This window comes from Camelus bactrianus, chromosome 2 (assembly GCF_048773025.1).
Source record: "Camelus bactrianus isolate YW-2024 breed Bactrian camel chromosome 2, ASM4877302v1, whole genome shotgun sequence".
Taxonomy (NCBI): Eukaryota; Metazoa; Chordata; class Mammalia; order Artiodactyla; family Camelidae; genus Camelus; species Camelus bactrianus.
This window is the reverse complement of record NC_133540.1, coordinates 32,998,766-33,019,842: the sequence shown is the minus strand read 5'-3', so window position 1 is coordinate 33,019,842 and position 21,077 is coordinate 32,998,766. Positions and strand designations below refer to the sequence as shown.

Here is a 21,077-nt window from a genome sequence, read left to right as displayed (position 1 = left end):
CTTGTGTGCTTCTGTTTCCAGTAATTCACTTGTGGTGCCCTCGGCCTCCTTGTTTGTGAACCGTGCCCAGAAAGTCGAAGAATGATAGCTATGGATGGGAAAGGTCAGGCAGTCAGCAGTATTCACAAGGTACCTGTTGCGTGTTACTCCTCTCCATGTCTTTCTATTCTTAACTCCCTGGCATAGGGAGGATACTTTCTTCTCGTCAGTCACGAGCAGAGAAAGCCGAGGAGGACAGAAAAAGATCATGGACCTAAAATGCTTGCTTTGATCCTCTGTTCTCTGCATTTCCAGAGAAAGTATAAGCAAGAGTGACCACGTTTTTTAAGTCTTACCTGAGGCTGGAATAATACACACTGTGTCTGTGTCCAAGAGCCAGAAATCATGATTGACGTGTAGTGTGCCAGACTGTTCTAGGAATCTGTGAAATGGCCATGTATGTGAGTACCAAGATGGCTGGAATGTGTACGGATGTGAACATAGTTTTAAAGCCTACTTGTCTAGATTGGCAGACACCCCCAACGATGCGCAGGAGAGCCCAAAGGGAACCAGGAAATCGGCCACAAATAGCATGGTCCATTAATCCCCAGGGTTGGAGTAAGCCCCGAAAAGACCCAAGTGAGGTCAGAACAACTGAAGGGTTATTCCGTTTGAACATTATCAAAGGTTTTTGCTTCTCTTCCTCCTTGGCTATTTGACTTCGCATCAGCATCTTAAAAATCTGCTTTATTCTTGGTGGTGAGGAATGAGTTTTGTCCTCTGGAGGAAGCGTGGTGCGGCGATGAAGAGCTTGGGTTCTGGAGTTGCGACTGGTGGGTTTGAACTTTCAGCCTAGATCAATCACTTACTGGCTGCGTGAGTTCAGACAGATAACTTACCTTTGTAAGTTTTAGCTTCCTCCCAGGTAAAATGGAATTGACATACTAACTTTATAGGGTTGGTCAGGATAAATGAGAGAACGCAGGACAGTCAGTCATTTTGCTGTCGTGATGGTACATGGGAAATACTCAAAGTCTGCCTGCTACTGTTATTACGTTAAAGTTCTGAGTACGCGAAGCTGTACAAACCTTATAAAAGGTTCAGTGTTCTCCCATGGTCTTATTACTGCCATCAGGCCCTTGTGATATTTTATGGTTGTCTTTAAAGCACCTGCTCTAATTAATTCTTTGACTATATCTTATACTGTTTGATGGTAGTTATAACTATGTAGGTTTGAATAAAATGGTTTCTAACATAAAATTTCTCCATTGCAGAAAAGTCATTCTGGAAATTTCAAACATGTTGTATTCTGAGAATATTTTATAGTGTGTCAGCTTTCATTGTTACCTTCCTATGTAGAATCAAATTTCTTGGTTATTATTTTAGCAAATACTCCTTTATGTTTTTTTAAAGGATTGTGTTACTGGTATACCTACCTCACACTTGAGGCTTAGGAACAACTTTGGAAGGTCATCCAGTCAATTCACCTGATTTCAAAAAGGTCCGTCATTAAACAAACCATTCTATCAGATGAAAACCTGTTTAGAATATTCCAGAGGAGGCATTCCATAATTTCCCTTAGTAAGCTATCACAGGGAGTACCGGACCTGTCCTTTGTGGTGCAGAGGAAGCAGCCATGGAGGGCGCACACACTGCATTATAAAGCAGGTAGAGAAAGGGTGGCATTTGTTAGCCCTGAACTTTCCTACGCGTTTCTTCTCGGTCTGAACTGCTTTTCAGTGTTAGCAGTACAGTCATAAAAGCATTAGAAAACCTCCCTCATGCTCCATACATTGTTGTTGTACCACTGACTACGATACAGAGACCAGTTTCCAGGGTATTGTTCACCTTTATTTCTGTTACTTGCTACACTGGAAGCTGTATAATAGAGTAAAATATTTGTGGCCTTTAAAAAATATTCATACACCCTTTTGTTAAGCTCAGAAATGCCATCCTCCTTCTCACCTGTGATTCTACCATGCCAGACCCCTGACCTGGTCAAAGCTTAGGTTTTGATTTTGATACCCAAAGGGTCAAGTCTCAGCTCTGTCACTAACTAGCCACATGATTTGGAGCAAGTTACTTCTCCGTATGAACTAGTTTCCTCATCTGTAAAATTAGGGTAAGAATAGCTATTTTACAGGGTTGTTGGAATAATTAAATGAGATATTTATTTAAATTGCTTAGCACTCAATAATTGGTAGGTACTGTCAGAAATGGTACAGTAGACACTTTTTGTTCTATAAAACAGATTAGCATCATTTAATTTTAGCTTTGCCAAACTACATAATGTAGTGTGTGCCTCAGTTTCCTCATGATTAAATGGGATTGACAGTAGCGTTCACCCGGAGTGGTTAAAAGGACTGTGTTAATTAATATACGTACACTACCTGGACATAGTGCTGTATCAATATTTAACAATAGATAATTGCTACCTCTTAGGGTTGTTGTAAGGATTAAATTAGTTCCTCTCCCTCTGTCTTAAAAGAATAACTCTTTTCTGGAAAAAGAAATTGGCTTTGCTTTTGTCAAAAGCATAATTACTATTAATTTCTGTAGGTGGGTAAAAATGTGCTGTGTTCCAAACTGAGCTCCACAGTTGACAGACATTTTGCTAAAACAATACCAAATTTCATTAGAATGACTGCACTTTCTTGTACCGGTACAGCTGCAGTTAACATTAGCTCTCACAACGCGACCTAGTGAGGAATTGTCTCTTCATCATCTCTAAGATGGCCATTTACCTCTTTCCCTCAGCTCTTGTAGCTATTATCCAGTAGACACTGAAGACGAAAGCTAATGAGCAACATACCTGTGATCCTCAGTGTTTATGTAATTCAGTCTCTGATGCAGAAAAAATAAAAGATAAAAACCTGTTGGTGAATCAGTGAAAACGATTCTGACATTTCACTCACCCAGCAGCTTGCCATCATAGAAGTCATGATGCTTCTGCTAAAAACTGGTAAACTACAAGGACTTGGAGAAGAGAGGCAGTTCCTGTGATTACACATCCGTGCAGAGGCTGGAGCTTCACTGCTCCTGGAGCCTGAGAAATCACATGGGGTCCAGAGACACAAATGCTTCCAAACCAGACTTCATGAGACTCCTCGTAAAGTTGAATTCTCCTCTTCTAAGGGGTACATCTTGGGGTACCACTGTGACTCACCTAGTGTTAGGATGCTTGCTGAACGTTAGCATCGTTATTCAGACTAAGAAAATGATGAGCAAGTCGAAATTTCCTTGAAAAAGAATCATCAGAATGAGACTTTAGCCTATTTGGTTTTCTTTTCTTCATCACAGTATTCAGGTTTGTCGGCTGCTAAATTTATAAACTTTTTTTAACCACTCAACATGAATATTCGGTGATAATTCCTGCCCCGTGAGGTTTATATAAATTTACTTTTCCTGTCACTAGTGGTATGTTTAATAACAAAATATTAGAGTGGTACAAAAGCACAAAATATTAGATGCTTTTTTTTCCAGAAAAATTCAGCTTTGTAATGTAAAATGTAGATTATGCTAATATGAGTCAAAGTACATTAATATTTATCTGAAATTTTGATACCTAGTGGTAATCTTGGGGCAATCGATTTTGCTTAGCTCCCACAGCTTCCTGATGGAATGCAGTGAGGGCACGTGTGAGTCAGTAAGTGATTCTACTCTCAGCAAGTGTAAATGCTTCATCTCAATTCATGTTGCTTTTAACTAACACAGAGGAAAATCATGCAACCTCATCACCAAAGCAGTGTAACATCCACCTGGCCAATTTGATTGTCTGATTAGAATTCTACAAAGAGATAGACACCTTAGGATGACAGTAAAGCTATTTATTGGGCTCATATTTAGATGTCAGATCTTATTACCTAAAGAACCCAACTATTCAAAGATCAGCACTCTCTACTTACGAATAAAATTGCATTAGCTTTTACACCCAAATTTTGTGAACTCAGGATTCCATCACATCATGTGGGATCTCAGTCCCCTGATAGGTCCTCTCCTCAAGTACTTCTGGAAGTCCCAGGTTCCTCACCGGTTCACAAACGAGCTGAACTCCTGGGTGCGGCTCACTCCTTCCAGGCTTCCAGCAGCTCCACTATTTCAGCTGCTGCTATTCCTGTAGGAGAACACACCCTGCTTAGACGGTCCCAGACCGGGTAACTTTTGCGTTGCCGAAATAGTGCTGTGTTCCCAGAGCACAGGGTTGTTGCCTGTCTCCTCTCACGGCTGGTCCATCAGGCTAGGGGCAGGACCAAGTCCCACAGCATCTCTCCCTGAGCTCGGCTCTCCTATCTCTCCCCCAGGCCCCACGCGTAAGCCCACAACCTCTGCAGAAAGCTTCCCCACCACAAGCCCCCTTTCCAAAGTGTCGCTCAACTCCTGCAAAGACGCCTGGGGAGTTGGCAGTCTCTCCTTGTCTGGCAGCCTCATCTTCAGTTGAGTCATCTTCTCCCAGCTTTGCATATATATGATTGCTGATTCTGTCAACAGTCCCTTAAAAGTATTATGACCCCTATTTTACAGAAAAAGAAATTGAGCAATAGGAATATTATGAAATTTATCTAAATTCATCAGCCCTAAATGTGAGACATATTTACATACATTAAATTTTAAAACTATTTTCCAAGTTGCTCAAAGTACTTTATTGAACCTCATTTCCTACTCTCTGTAAGGTACTTTGGTGACAGATACTATCTTTATTTATGGGTGTCTCTGTGGTATAGAATGGGTAAAGGGTTTGTATATAATTCAGATGGTAGAATCCTGCTCAATATCAGTTATCTTTAAGGCCTTTCTTCTCTGTAAACCTGGTATCTTGGATTTTGTTTTTTGGAGAATGGTGCCTCAAGGTATTTTTTTCCCAGTCTACTTTTCTGCTTATGGTTAAAGAGAATATTTTAGACATTAAAAGCCAAGCCCAAACAAAACTAAATATCGGCTTCTATATCAGCCAGGACCCTTGTCCAGAAATGACAGAAACCTACCAGCTTGGGCAAAAAGAGGAATGTATTGGCTCATCTGATCACTCAGGGAGGAACACAGGGACACCAAGCTCCAGGGACACAAGTGATGCTGGGCTTCTCCATCTCTTCCTCTCTGTGTGTTGACGTCGTTCTCCCAGCTTCCTCCAAGAAGCTGGAGAAATGGCAATGAGCAGCGCTCAGGTCCAGGGGAAGGACTTCCCCTCGCTCCCAAGATCCGATTCTGAGAGCCTTTGGGGAAGCGCTCATAGGTCCGTCTCCATGGCCAGTGGTGTGGGGTATTGTGATTGCCTGGAAACATTTGGAGCTGGGGAAGACCAGTTCTCCAAGAATTGTCAGTCACAGAATAAAGTAGGATGCCGGGCAGATGAAACTAATATCTACTAAACACTTTTTAATCTGTTTTGGAATAAGATGAGCTGTAAATAAATAAGTACTGTGGATGTATTATTATAATATATGATCTTCATGAAAAGGTTTAATTACTTAATTACTGGTAATATACCATCAGAACACACAAGTGAAGTTCATATCGCCAGCTGTCACTTGTCTTCAAACTTGTGTGAGTACTGTACCACTCTTATTTATTGAAAATATCTTTTCCTAATCCAATTTTTCAAGTAGAGCATTTTTTATTCCCACTCCCCTAAGTTATTTTTACCATTCCTTATGGTGAAGGTGCAGCCGAAAACAGCAAAAGATCAAGAGCCTAAAGAGGAGTGGTTCAAGTATGGTATCTTTTAGGTATTATTTCCTGTTTATGTCTAGCTGATTCATGGGATGTTTTAGAGTAATTTTAACCTAACCACCCTTTTATACAGAAAAAGAAGAAGGAGAAGAGGGGAAGAGAGGGCTGGGAGAGGAGGAGGAGAAGCTGTGACCTTAACAGGCAATACGTTTTAGACAGAGGTCTTTTGATTGCATGGTTGACCTACTCAAGACAACGCAAGAGAAGACAGACTTATTTTAAATATGGAGACCTCATGAAAATCCAAAGACAGGAATCAAAGTTTTCAACAAAAACAAAGATTTCAACAAAAAATTACAAGGGAGGCCAAAAGGCAAGAAAAAACATAGTCTTAACAAACAAAGCAATCACCAGAACCAGACTCAGAGATGCACAGATGAAGTTATCAAACAAGGAATTTAAAATAACTAAGATTAAAGTACTGTAATGGAAAAAATAGACAGCATGCAAGAACAGATGGTAATGTTAAGTGGAGCGATGAGAACTCTGAAACAATCAAGAGGAAAGGCTAGAAATAATAATAATAATAATAATAAAAACACTAACAGAAATGAAGAAACCCTTCAGTGGGCTCATCGGTAGACTTGGCACAGCCAAGAGAAGAGATCAGTGAACTTGGAAATATGCCATTAGAAACGTCACAAACTGAAACTCAAGAGAAAAAAGAATGAAGACATAGAAGAGGACATCCAAGGACTATGGAACAATTTCGAAAGATAAAACATACAAGTCATTGGAATTATTTCAAGTAATAATGCTGAGAACTGTCCAAAATTAATGACAAAATCCAAACCACATATACGGGAAGCTTGGAGAACACCAAACAAGAGAAATGCCAAAGACAAAAAGAAAAACTCACGTGTTGCCATATCATATTCAAACTGCAGGAAACCAAAGACAAAAAGAACATAGGCAACTCTCTCACATGAACCAGAAAGATCAGTCAGGACCCTTGTGCTTTTGTCTTTTCTGCGCCATTCTAGACTTTACCCTTCATCATTGTTTTTTCATGCAGACCAACAAGGGCCTTTCTAGCTCCAATTTTATCTCATTATTTTACAGCCCTAGTTCTTCCTTGGTTCCTTGGTTCCCAATTTCAAATTCTTGATAGAATTATGATTGGCCTGTTCATCTTTTGAAGGCAGTAGAAGTCCCTGAGGGAACTCCATGGGTGGGTTGCCCAGAATCAGTTGCCCACATCAGTCTGTTTCAGGGGGTGGGTTAAAATATAAATATGATTCCTTCTTACTCAGCAAGAACCGTTTGTAAGGCACTGTTTTCTTGGCGCTTGTGGGTGGGTTGGCAGTGATGTATACACTTCCACTACAGAACAAATTATTAGGTAGATAATGGAGTTTCAGAGGGGTGAAGTGATTTGCTAAGCAGCCATTATGACTCAGACTCAAACCTACCTCTTCTAACTCTTTACTCAGTGATCTATTACATGGATTAGAAACCAAGTGTTAAGAAAAATATGTTGTCCATTGACCGGAATCTTTTAAATTATTCCAGCTCTTCTTTAGAATATTATCAGCCTTTTAAAAAAAATATTTATTTGTTTGTTTGTTTAAATTGAAGTACGGTCAGTTACAATGTGCCAACCTCTGGTGCACAGCACAATATCCCAGTCATGCATATGCATGCATATATTTGTTTACATATTTTTTCAAGTCTTTTTAATTCGAGAAATGTCATTATTTACTAGAGATCTGCTGCACATACTACATCTTTATTGACGATAAAAATTTAAGAAGTCACGCCACCTTTTTTTAAAACCGATGTTTAGAACCAATGATGTTACCGGTTCCAGAAACCTTCTTCCCACTAGCCCCAGTCACCTGGGGCCCTTGGAATAGAAGAGGATGCACACCATTTTACTCAGTGAATCTCAGAACATTTTATTGCCCATGTGGTATCCATCACACACCATCATTGTTGTTACGGTTTGAATCGTGTCCTTCTAAAAAGATAGTTGAGGAAGTTGAAGTCCTAACCCCCAGTATCTCACTATGGGACCTTATTTGGAAATAAGATTGTTGCAGATGTGATTAGCCAAGATGAGGTCATGTTGGAGTTGGATGGGCCCCAATCCAGTGTGACTGGTGTCCTTATAAGAAGACAGTCATGTGGAGACAGAGGCACGCAGCGGGGATGCTGTGTGACGATGGAGGCAGAGATTGGAGTGATGCGGCTGCCGGCCAAAGAATGCCAAAGATTGCTGGGAAACCACCAGAAGCCAGAAGAGGCAGGGAAGATTCTCCTACTTGTTTCTGAGGGAGCATGAGCCAAGCTGATCCCTCGATTTCAGACTTACAGCCTCCAAACCTGTGCAATAACACGTTTCTGTTGTTTCAAGCAACCGAGTTTGTGGTACTTTATCAAAGCAGTTCTAGCAAACTAATATAATCGTCAACCCCTATCTGAGCCTGATTCAAAGAAGCAAAGTTCTGTAAAGATTTTTATTACACTCCCCCCACCCCTCAAGCTCAAATAAAAATATAGCCTCTGACCTTCCCTCGGTACCTTGAAAACCCATAAAACAAAAGGAGCACAAGAGAGTCCTAGGATTTCTCTTGTCAAGTTGCCTTGCTTCTGTTTATATTCTACCATTTCTTTTCTTCTGTTAAAGATTTTATCTTATTTATTTTTGGGGGAGGAGGTAATTAAGTCTCTTTATTTGTTTATTTTTAGAGGAGGTACTGGGAATTGAACCCAAGACCTTGTGCATGCTGAGCATGCGTTCTACCACTTGAGCTATACCCTCCCCGTTATTCCACCATTTCTAACATATCTTGGCATTGAATTCAGGATCAGGCTTTGACTATCCCAAAGGACCTACATTTTACAGGTCTGGGCAGTAGGGTTCCTGTAAGAGGATGGGGAATTACAGATGCCTTCTCAGGCACCTAGCCATGAGCAACAGAAACACCATCATAAAATGGTCGCTCCAGTCTGTTCTTCCTCAAGGAGCTAATGTGTGATACCCACCAGAGAGTGCAGGAGGGGTGGAGTCTATTAAGTGCTGCCCCTATAAAATTCACTCTGCCTCTATTCAGATTTTTATCATGTGCATGAAGCTTCTCTAGCATCAGGCCCTCTTATCTGGTATTTGCAATACGGATTTTTAGATGAAAAGAATTTAGCTGAAAAATTGTTCTAGGTGTCTGTATCTCAGAACAACCACCACTGTGTGGTTCGCTTAAATCCCAGTATTTAGAAAGCGCACCCAACTAAATCTGTATGCTGATTATGCTGCCTTTTTACACAGTTCTCTGCTTAAATAGCTCTTGATTAGTGAATGAATACTAACCAGGGTAGCAGGAAAAATGCCATCGGTGTATCATATGTCATTGTATTTGTAGGGAGTAGGTTATATGGCACAAAGTAAGAAGTAGTGTTGACAAGTGGCTCAGAGTGGGTGCACAGTAAATATTTATTGAATGAATGAGTGAGTGAACAAATTCTGAGCAAAGATCATACATAACCACAGAGACAAAGAGACAAAGCTACGTATTGAAGAGTCCTTACAAAGAATGGCAAATCAAAGGGCAGGAATATATTGAATGAATCCAGTTCTCTGGAGCACCCTAAAATTGCATCTGTCAGGATACTCACATTTCCTAGGACAAAATACTATTGAGTGTCTCTTAGCTCAAAGTGTAACCCCGGAAATGCAGAAGCAGGCATGTAAATACCTGTGCACATTATAAATCTGCCACCGTTCAGATTAAGTGTCCAAAGGAGGTGGAGCTGGAGTAACTTTGATCGTTCTAGGGGAGGCTTTCCCAGGTCTTGTCCACATTCCTTCCTGCGCGTCCCTAAACTTGTGGACCCCGAATCACTTAGTGCGACTTATTTAGAGTAAAGGGAGTAGGACTTAGACTCATATTAGACTAAGCGAACAACAGAGGCAAATAAATCCTCTTGGTGAACAGAGAATGAAGGGTCTGTCAGTTAACTCCCAGAAGGATTTACTTTCTGGTCTTTGCTCGTGAACATCTATGCATTAATTGATCATTTTAGCAACTTTATTTTGTGCCTTCCACCACTCCCGCCATGACCCCCGACGGAGGAGTCAGCTTGTTTGAGGCTGTGAGGAGTTCATTTGCCTGTTATTTGTTTTCAAGCACTTTGAGATTGTAATCCACTAAGATCAATTTCCTTTTTAACAGATAATTTTTTAGAATCCTAATTAGGAAATGGATAATAGCTTCCTAGAATCTCTCTTTTAAGTTTGGAAAACTTGGGGGGTTGAGAGGGTTTTGCATGTTAAAATTTAATTGACAATATTTGATATATAATTCTTAAACTTAATCTCAGAATCTTCAAAGCGTTAAATGATGTGTATCGCAGGATGCTGTATATCTCTTTCCCTATAAACAAGTCGATGGATCTCAGCTTGGCAACACAAAGTAGTTGTTGTTCATTAAAAAAAACAATAAAACCTAAAATTCTCCAGTCTTTTCTGCAGGGCATATTTATTAGTCATTGATTAGAAGCTCCTCTGAATATGAAAATCATTAATATACACATTGTCGGGGATGCTTCTGGACTGGGCTAATCAGAAAGGGAGTAGGCGGCAGGTGTGGGACCAGACAAAGGGTGTGTGGGGGCACTGGGGAGAGGCGGGGGAAGATGACAGATAAGGAGAGTAAAACAAGTTGAAGGTGCAGTTTTCATAGTCTGAGTCCAACTCTGCAGACACACTGCCTGAGTTTCAACCCCACTTCCGCCTCTTCCTAGCAGTGTGACATTGGGCAGACCTTCTGTGGACCACTTTCCTCATCTGCAAAATGGGGATAATAGAAGTACCTTCCTCACAGGGTTGTTGTGAGGGTTAAATGAGTTACTGTATATAAAGGGCTTAGAAAAGTGCCTGGAACATATAAATATTTGCTTCTATCATCACCAATTATTATTATTATATACATGAGACTCTCCCAAAACTCAAGTTACTTAAGCAAGAATAGAACTTTGAAATACCTTTTAGGATATTCTTCCAAATGACTTTTGATTATCCTAATAACGTGTTCTATCTAAGACTGAGAGTGTTATCCCAGCAGAATTGCAGCAGTGGCTTAGTTTTATGGTAGAGGAAGATGGGCCAGCTCAGCCTGGGGGTCTGTTCCCCCAAAACTCACCTTGAGTGAATGGAAGAAATCAGCAAACCTATAGACTGTTTATCTAGGAGAGACTGCTGTGGCATCCCCAAAGCCTCAACCATTATTTATGACAGCTCATTTTTCATTTACAATTATTATGAGTTTTTTTATTAGTTTGTTTCTTTGAAAAGTGTGGGACACAGTTCATGGATCACCGCCTTGTGGGTACCCATTCAGACAGGGTTTCCTTGGAAAAACAACACTCCTTAGCTCAAGTTTCCTCATTTTGGGGTCCACTATATACCTGCTCTTTTTCTATTTGCCTTTTCCTTATTCCCCACTAATCACACACACACAGACACACACACACACACACACACAGAGCCGTGTGCTTTATGTTCTCCTTTCCCCTGATTATGTGATTATGGACCCAGAACTAGAGGAAGAGGGAGTCCAAGCAGCATCATATTTGATTGAATTGACTCCAATCTTTTTGTCACAGAGTTTTTTGTTTTTGTTGGTTTGTGTTTTTCTGGCCTAGACTCCAGAGAGAATTGGAAGAGAAAAATACATGTAAACTCAAAAACAAATGTAAATCTCTTTGCAAGATTAGGGAGACTGATGATATATGGATGCATTCCATTTGTTTTCATTTTTGTAGCGTAATGTCTTGGCTCTGATTGTGAGTTACACATATGCATTGTAAAACGTTTAAAAAATAAAGAAATGGAAAATACAAAAATCACATGTAATCCTCCCACTCAGCTATAGTAAGTATTAACATTTTTTTGTACAGAGCCCACCAGGCCTTTTCTTACAAATACGTATACACACATATACTTTTTATTAAACAAAATCGGGATCACAGTGTGTACACTTTGTAATTGGTTTCAGTTTTCAAATAGTAAACATACCCGAAAATAAGTTTCAGGAAAAAAAAGAACAAGGATCCCTCCCTTTAGACTTGTCCTCACAATTGTATCAGTTTCCTATTTCTCTGCACTTTACCCTTCTTTTATGTCCATCCAGTCCTGGTTGCAACTGGTTTCTTATTTTCTGTGTCTTGTAGACTATATAGTACACAGTTCTTGGTAAGTTACTCAAATTTCCAAACCACACAACTGGTAAGCATGAAGAAATTACTGTAAGATCAAGGACTGAGAATTAATATTACCGTCACTGACAGACTCAGACAGTTATTAACTATAACATGTTAGGTCTGCTCCGTCAGCTGCTGGCCCCACACTTACCCAGATATCAGAGTCTGGCACCTTCTATGGGCAGGAGACAGAGTCTTGTTGAGATGGAAGCTTCAGCTTCATCTGGGAGCCTTTTTCTCAAGAGAGTTCTGCTTGTTTTGGGCCTTTCTATTCTTCAGGTCCTCCCTGGGTTTCGTCCTGGAATGCCATCAGTAAGTTTCCACCTGACATACCTAGTCTACAGTGACAGGGATGGAAACAGTAGTTACGTACGTGTGTGCATGTGTATGTGTGCATATGTGCTGCTTTGACTAGAAAGGGGCGAGAGTGGTGCCTCTGGGTAGTATTTCCACGGATGTCACACATGTAACGCGTATTTGTGTACTTTACTGTGTGATGTTACAGCTCAATTAAAACAAAAAAAGTGCTGCTTGTTTCACCCTCCTGCCAGGCTGTCGGTGATTTAGGCTGCAGATCTAGTCAAGATCTAATAAATCCCAGAGACCGCAGACCAGCATTGTCTTAGCTGTAGAGAGCGCTAGGCTTTTTAGTTCTTGGACTGCTTTATAAAACAGCAATACCCAGAGATGCTCCCCACTCAACAAAAGGAAGTTTTGTGGTCAAATAAGTTTAGGAAATGCTGCCCCCTTTGAAAGATTCACAGTGCACATTGGAATGTTCAAGGCCCTAAAGTCCTATAGCAAAGGAACAAGTTTATCCCAACTTGTCCTAAGCTTAATCATGAAATTCTTTTGATTAATACCTATTAACACCTCATTGGAATAATCAGCCTACGTTTAGGCAAAAGCCTGGTTAAAGCCTGTCCATGAATACCCGCCCTCTACCCCTGCATCAGGTGACATGTTCGCCACCTGCTGGTTGTATTGGGTATGAAGTCACTCACTAGGGAAGCTTCTGTTCTCACTAAATTGCACTCACAATCCGGAGTTCGTTGTCACAGTGCTCTTCATTATGTTTTTCCACATTTGACATACCAGGGACTGAACAACGTAGCTTGTCATAATTCAGTTACAAAAGGAAGTTTTTCATGCAGACCCTCAACATGGAAGTCAGACCATACAGATCAGCACTGAACACGAGGGACCAAAAGAAGTGAAGCATCTGATAAAATGAGAACAAAGAGTAAAAATGAGGGCGAGGTGATTTAGAATTCTAGGATTTTATAGATTAAATACTTGTGATAATAAATTCAGTTAGTCTGTCCCATTTATTCTCTAATTCGAAATCCAATTTATGTTTAACAGACTTGTTCAACATCTAATAGATGGATGAGCTAATCCTTAAGTCCATCTGAACCAGTATTAGACATTTTTGTTTAAATTGGTAAGTTTCACTACTTTTAGTTCTTGAGGTTATAATTGTTAAAATGATATCGTAATTGATTTGGGAAGAAGAAAAGAAATAAAAATAACATAAAGGAAAGGAATGTGATAATATAATACATTTATACCATAATTTATTTTTTAAAGACTTTCTTTTATTATGCATTTGTTTATAGACTGTCACACAATCTAAGAAGAAAAATTTTAAATGTTTTCTACAAATAATCTTTCACCATCTGTTCTATTTATTTTCCTGTCTCAAAACATTATTTACTGCTAGCAGAGATTTCTTTTAAGCCACCATTTGTGCTAGAATGGCTAAAGGTTTAAGCATCTAGGCAGTTGCTACCTGACACTCGGGTGGGTTGAAAAGAGTCCGGCAGCCCAGTTTCGGTGCCCCTTCTTCACTCTTTATCTCCATCCATCTCATCTGGATTTTTCCAAGGAGCCTCCAACTTCCTGAGAAAAAGCAAACACCTGCCTAATCCTTCTAGGGCAAAGTGCTTATGTTCCAAATTTCAAAGCTTTAAGGAAAGAAACTCCTAATTTTAAATACGAACAAGTATTTCAAATAATTTTACTCTCAAAGAAACATACCTTGTAGTGTGTCAGCCTTGCTTTAAAAAGACCGTGTAAATTTGGCTCCTGGAGCAGTATTCCTAGCATTCGAAGACTGATTGCATCACACGACCATAGAAATATGCTGATTCCGGGGCTTTTTCCTCAGCGAGGGGAGGGTGAGGCCTCCGCACGTTGAACTTGCCCCTTGGATGCCGATCCAATCACCTAGGGAGATTCTTTTTTTAACGCTGATGCTGGACCCACCTTGTGAGTCAGGACATCCGTATTTATAAAGAATCCCACCAGTTATGTGAATGAGCACAGAGGCTTGAGAACTTCTGCTCTGAGAACTGATAAGTGAAAGGACAAATGCGGAAAGATCTATTTCGATTTGCCAATGCGTTGTTTATTAATGTGGAGAAGGAGAGGCAAACATATTGACCAAGTGTAGAGGAATTGTTAGTGAAGGATGGAGGAAATCAGGTGAACAGATAATTGAATGCTGACTTCTCAACCTGGAACAGGCTCACAGGGGCATTTCAGTGACCTTAGTTCTTAACCCTGGCTGCTCTTTAGAACCTTCCAGGAGTAAGCTTTTAAAAATTACCGAAGCCCGGGCCCTACTCCAGACCAGTTAAATCAGAATCTATGGGGGCAGGGCGTGGGGTGCTTATTTTACCAGCTCCTGGGGCGACTTGAGCCCTGCCCGCTTCAGCCGCGTTGTCTGTGACATGTGAGAAGCTGTTTGAGTCACCTGCTATTGTTGACATAACAAACAGGTCATGTTTGCCTCCAGACCCTTGGGGGCCGGTCTTTAAAGGAAATGAATGCTCGGCACTGTCCTTTTGTTCCACCTCTTCAACCACCGTGATTAGGCTTCACTGTTTTATTTATAAAAGCAGTTGCCACCTGTTTCTTGCCATAATTTGTAGCGGTATATTGCTTAGAGCAAAAGCCAGAAAGTTATGTAACGTCTAAATTTGCTAGATAAAATGTGGGGGGATGGGGAGAAGTATTTGTGGAATTTTATGACCTGTTGCTTAGCAACTTCAAGAGCGTCAAGCTTCTGCATTCTATGAACTGTCAGACGGACAAAGTTTAGTGAGCCCAGTCAATTACTTCTTGCTACCAAAAGGAAATTAATCCTTCATTATGCAAAGGGCTTGAAAAGTCACCAGTCAGGGCAGGCTATGTCACACTTCTTCTACTTGACTCCACAAATTCTTCTGCCCTTTAGCCCTCTTACTTCTCAAGAGTTTGATCTGATCAGACGGAAGGCTGGAGCATCTTGGCAGAATGAAACAAGATGGTCAAATTCTTCTGTAACAACATACACAGGCAGTTACCGGAAAAAACAGCTGGATGATTACCCATGCAGCCGACTTTCTCTTAAGGCAGGACAGCACTGGCCTGAGTGTAACCAGTAAGCTTCCTTTGTAATTCGCACCTGGCTGGGTCACCATAACTGATCGAGAATGCTCTTAGAAGGAGGAGGGTATTGTAAACCCCTGAGAGACTTCCCGGACTTTCGCGTTGTGTATTTTCCTGGGTTAATGTCAGGGGGAAGAAGAGCTACATGTCAGAATCACTTGGATTCCCTATTTAGTATTCATAAAATTATGTATAACTCCATACTCTTTAAGAGTTAAAAAAATGAGTATTTGGTTAAAATGTAGATAAAATGTATTCTCTGCTCAGGCAAGAGGTGCTCCTGCAAATTTCACTTTTTTTCTTGCCTAGTTTTTTCCACTTTGGGGAGATGGAATATTCCCTCAGAGCAGGAGGCAAGTCGATTCCTCTCCCCTCAGCCTCGTATTGTCTGTCGATGAATTCAAGTGTTGAGGTCCAGAAGACATTTTCTGAGTATTTACTATAAACCAAGCCCTGTGTTAGGTCCACAAAAAACATTGATTTCAGTTTAATATGGTAGCTGAAACCATAGAAATAAGTAATCAGCACAAGGCAAGGAGATTTTATCACTGTCTCTGGTGGGGGAAGGGGTATTGTGCTTCTGGAAAGATCTCCATAAATCAGGTTCTTCTAAGCTGGTAGAGGAGGTGGAGAGAACAGGAGGGCTGCCTGGAGGAGAGAGCACACAAAGGCAGGGAGCACTTAATCCCAGGTGTTACCTGAGAGCTGTGAGAAGCTCAGTGAGTTTGAGACAGAAATCATCAGTGAGGATGTGGGAAAATGAGCCCTCGTTACGCAGTCTGTCCCTCTGTATGTTAATTGTCAAATACCTTGTCCAAATTCTGGAAATCTATTTGAAAATCAATTGGATTATTAGCTCCAACTTGAAACGTGAGGAGTACTTCAAGTAATACCCTAATAAATATTAGTTATTTTGCCTCCCAGGGCTTTCCAAATTATCAAAACAAAGTTGAAAGCTGAGATATCTCAGAAGTATTTTCCAATCGGATGCCTTGTCTGGTGTATTCCAATGAGCTATGGTCTCTGGATTTTTGATAGCTCTCGAGTATGTTGACACTTGAGTTAACTTTGAAAGTCCCTTTGCTAATTCTGTGAGTGCCGAGGCACCCCTGGGCCAGCTAGGGGAATCTTCAAGCACTGCTGGGGTCCTCTCTGGAAAGAAATAGTATTTGAAAGCTAGATCCAAATAGATCCACAAACCAGAGTAGAAAAAAATGTAATAACTGAAAAAATGCGGAATTACGACATCTGGTGAAAACGTTAAAGGTTTGAATTTGTTTCCTATTCAGAGTATGATCATTATGTGAATCATTCCAGCCAGGGCACCCTGTGACATTGCAAGCCACAAAGAGCACCAGCTTGCGAGGTTTATTTGGTTCTTGGAACCTCAGAAATGTAAATATATCCTTTGCATAACTACTGCTTATTGTATTACAGGCTAAGAAACAGTGTTATAAATGAAGGTGAAGGGCAGATTCAGTTCATTTTGAAAGTACTGATTATATTCTAAATTTGCTTTTGTTTTTAATCTTTTTTCTTGGTTAATTTTAGCCCCAAGGACAAATGTCTTAAGTTCTGCGCCAAAGCTGTTTGATTAAAATTTTGTAAGGCTATCAAGAGACATTGTTACACTGCTATAAAATCAGCATGGTCCAAGGGGGATTAATGAATAAAATATGAAATGACTGATCATTTAAAATGTAAGTCAGGAAAATAGGAAGGTATACAAAACACACTACTTTTTATTCACCTTATTTATTCACCACGTACACTGAATACCCATAGTGTGCAGGGCAGAAGAAACTTGGTAGAAGTCCTGATCATTTGGTTCTGAATCAGTTTTAACAGCAAATATGTAAAACTTATGACATGCAAAAAAAAAAAAAAGAAAGAAAGGAAGAAAGAAAAGGATCCTGCCTTGAGAGAAGGGAGATTAGTGTGGAACAGAACTTAAGGTATTATGGAATATTGGTATCAATTCCAGTTGTCTGCCAAGATTAAAATAAGAGTGGCATTTTGCAATTCCTAAGAAAGGGATATGGCTCAAGTATAATTTTTTGTCTTGATGCTTTGTTTATTCATTAAAGTATTCATTTATTCATTCATTCATTCATTCATCAAATATTACTAAGGTCCTACTACGGGTAAGGTCTTTTAAACCAGATGCGGGGATGACATCAGTGATCAAAACATACACAGACCTCGCCTTCCTAGAGCTTATAGTCTGGTGAGGGAAACAATCACCAGGACACAAACCATCTGTACTTTGAAGGAAACAAATAGGGAGCTTTGTTAAAAACAGAGAGAGATGGCAGTTTCTTATAAAACTAAACGTAGTCTTACTCTGTGATCTAGCAATCGTGCTCCTCAGTATTTGCCTGATTTGCAAATCTATGTCTGTACAAAAACCTGCACGTGAATGTTTACAGCCACTTTATTCATAATTGCCCCAAACTGGAGGAAACCAGATGTCCTTCAATAGGTGTGAACAGATAAACAAACTAGTACATCTATGCAGTGAACAGCAGTCAGCAATAAAAGGAAGTCACAAAGAGACATGGATGAATCTTAGCTCCATAGTCCTGAGTGAAAGAAGCCAGTATTAAAAAGTCACATTCTGTCAGATTTAAGTTGTATGATCGTCGGGAAAAGCAAAACTAAGACAGTAAACAGATCAGTGATTGTCAGGGGATGGGACTGGGTTGAGTAAATGAAGCACGGGGATTTTTTAAGGTCAGTGAAACTACTCCGTATGGTACTGTAATGGTGACTATAAGACATTAAATTTTTGTCAAAACCCATAACACTTTACAGAACAAAGAGTAAGCCTTAATATAAATACATTTTAAAAATGATTTAGGAGATCGGGGGATACCAGGATGGAATATACAATATGACAAAGGAACACTGTATTACAAAGGTAGGAAACAAGCTCACTGAAGGGGGAGTGAGAATAAGGTTCTGACCTAAGTAACTTTGGAAATGAGTGGAGTTTGCAAAACTAAGCGGGAAAGGAACTGGACGTAAGCACTGCACTTTAGTTGATAAAGTTGTCTTGCTCGGGGGTCCAGGTAACAATTCTGAAACCGCTATACACAAATACTGGAATTGAACAGTTAAGCACATGGATGATGGAAGGTGGGTGGCGGTTTCTTGCTGTTGGAGTGAGAATTTAAAGATAAACAAAGGGAAGAGACCAGAATGATCCATGTGTTAATGGACTGGAATTGGGTACAGTGGTATGAACTCATGTTTACCTTGATGCAGATACAGATGGTTCCAAACAGAAATATTTATAGAGATGGCTAAGTAGGCACACACATATTTCCTTGTTCTTTGGAAGAAAGTCCCTTTGTGCAGCCCATATCAGTATGGACCATCTCCTGAGAGGGCCTAGAAGCAATACCTTGTAACAACAACCACACCTAGTGCCCAGATTTGGTTTCTAATTCTGTTCTCCAGTAAAGGAACCAGGGTTTCTTGGAGAAATGACAATTCTCAGACCGGGGCAGGAGATAGACAAGATGAGCCTGAAGCATCCTATAGTGCTGGAAATTAGGAAAGTGTCAAAAAAAAAAAAAAAAAAAGAAAACAACAATGATGGAGCCAACTGAAAGGGTTCCCAATGACCAAAGGTGGGAAAATTGGAGCAACAAACTAAAGCAGCACTGTATTACAGCCCCAAATGTAAAATAAATAGCGCGAGTTCATTCAGATTGGCTCAAATGAATGACTGAAACATACATAAACAAGGGAGAAAGAACAGATCTCCCATGCAGAGAGACTCCGAGTGATTTACGTAGTTAGTTTCTACTCAAGGAGGTGAAGTGTAACTCACTGTTTCTTAAGTGTGAGCTGTGCACAGTGACTTTCTTCTAATGAATAGAAAAGGGGGGGGGGGTGAGAAAAAAAAGAGAGTAACTTATAGTGGGGAAAACCCTGACAAATACTTCAAGCCAGCTGATTAATATTAGCTTAATGGCCCAACAGATGGTTAATTTTTGAAACTGGCCCAATAGATGGTTAATATCAACAGTGAGAAGCCATATTGATAGTCTGCCCTGGTATGATGTGATGAGAATGGTACTTTCCTTCCATGCCCTTCCTCCCCAAAATACATCATCCTCACTGAATCACGAGAAAAACATCAGACAACTCCCAATTCAGGGACATTCTACAAAATAATAGCTGATCAGTAATCCTCAACACGATCAAGGGCATGGAAACATGGAAAGTCTGAGAAACTGTTGTCACTGTTGTGTGGGGCCTAAGGAGAGAGAACAGATCGATGTAACATGGTATCGCAGATGGGATCCTGGACCAGAAGAAGGACATTAGGAGAAAACTGAGAAAAGCTGAAGAAAGTATGGACTCCAGTTAATAATGTGTCAACACTGGTTCATTAAGTGTTATAAATATACCAAACAAATTTAAGAGGCTAATAATAGGGGTAATGGGTGGACTAGACTGGAACTCTGATATTGCCACAAAAATTCTGTCCATCAAAAAGTGTTCTGAAGTTAAAATTTTAATTTAAAAAAACAATGGGGGGAGGCGGAGAGGAGGGCTACTCTGTATGGGATGATCAGAAGGCAAGAAGTATCAGGGACAAGGAGGGACATTTTCTGATGCTTGGAGGGTCAGCCAACTAGGAAGATGTGACAATCCTAAATTGATCTGCATCGAATAGCACAGTCTACTCCAGGCTTATTAGATAAAACCGAGGGAGCTAAAAGGAGAAATAACCAAGTCCACAATCAACATTTTAACATACCTGTCTCAGTAACTGGTTGGAACAAGCAAGTAATCAGCAAGGACACACCGAATTTGAATGGCACAATTAAGACACTGGTCCTAATTGGTGTATCCAGAGCACAGAACCCACCAACTGCAGGATGTACAGCTGGCCCTTGAACTATGCAGGGGTCAGGGCGCTCACCCTCTGTGTAGTCAAAAGTCCAAATATAACTTAGGGTAGGCCCTCCCTGTCCGTTGTTCCTCTATATTGAAGGTTCCTCGGTATCACCATGGTTCTGTATCCACGGATTCAACCAACCACAGATGGTGGAGTGCTGTTGTATTTAAGTATTGAAGTATTGAAAAAAATCTGTATATAAGTGGACCCAGGCAGTTCAAACCTGTGTTGTTCAAGGGTCAACTGTACGTTCTTTACAAGAGCACGTGGAACATTTTCAAAAATTAACCATCTATTGGGCCATTAAAAAATATCAAATTCAAAGGATTCAAATCATACAAAATATGTTCTTTGACAAGTGTTATTAAGCTAGAAATCGCTGACAAAAAGAAAACTTGAAAATGTCTAAATATGTAGAAATTTAACTTATACTTATAACTTATAAATTTAACTTATACTCCTCTATAACCCATGGGTTAAAATGAAATCACAATGCAAGCTAGAAAATATTTTGAATTGAATGATAAATAAAATATGGCATATTTAAAAACATGTGAGGGTGATATTCAAAAGGCGATATTCAAAGGTCCATCAGCACGTGAATGGATGAACAAAATACGGTAGACAGGTACCCCCTGCTTTCCGAAAGTTCACTTTACGCCACTTCACTTGTATGAAAGACCTACATTAGTGCCTGTTTTTGCTAAACACAGGAAACCCCAAGAGGATTTTAACTTTTATGAAAAAAGATGAAAAGCGAAAAGTAGTGTTCAGGGTTTGTTTCGCAGCGAATCCTTAAAGAGGCAGTGCACCCCCTGCG

At 40.1% G+C, this 21,077-nt stretch overlaps 1 protein-coding gene across 1 annotated transcript in view; it reads left to right on the top strand.

Moving 5' to 3' along the window:
- The first annotated feature begins 19 nt into the window (after window positions 1–19).
- C2H4orf51 (chromosome 2 C4orf51 homolog) overlaps window positions 20–21,077 on the top strand; it is a 41,134-nt gene continuing 20,076 nt past the window's right edge. Inside the window, exon 1 of the mRNA XM_074377813.1 lies at window positions 20–129. Within this exon, the coding sequence (XP_074233914.1) occupies window positions 95–129 (35 nt within the window). The 5' untranslated portion in view covers window positions 20–94. The remainder of the gene's footprint in view (window positions 130–21,077) is intronic.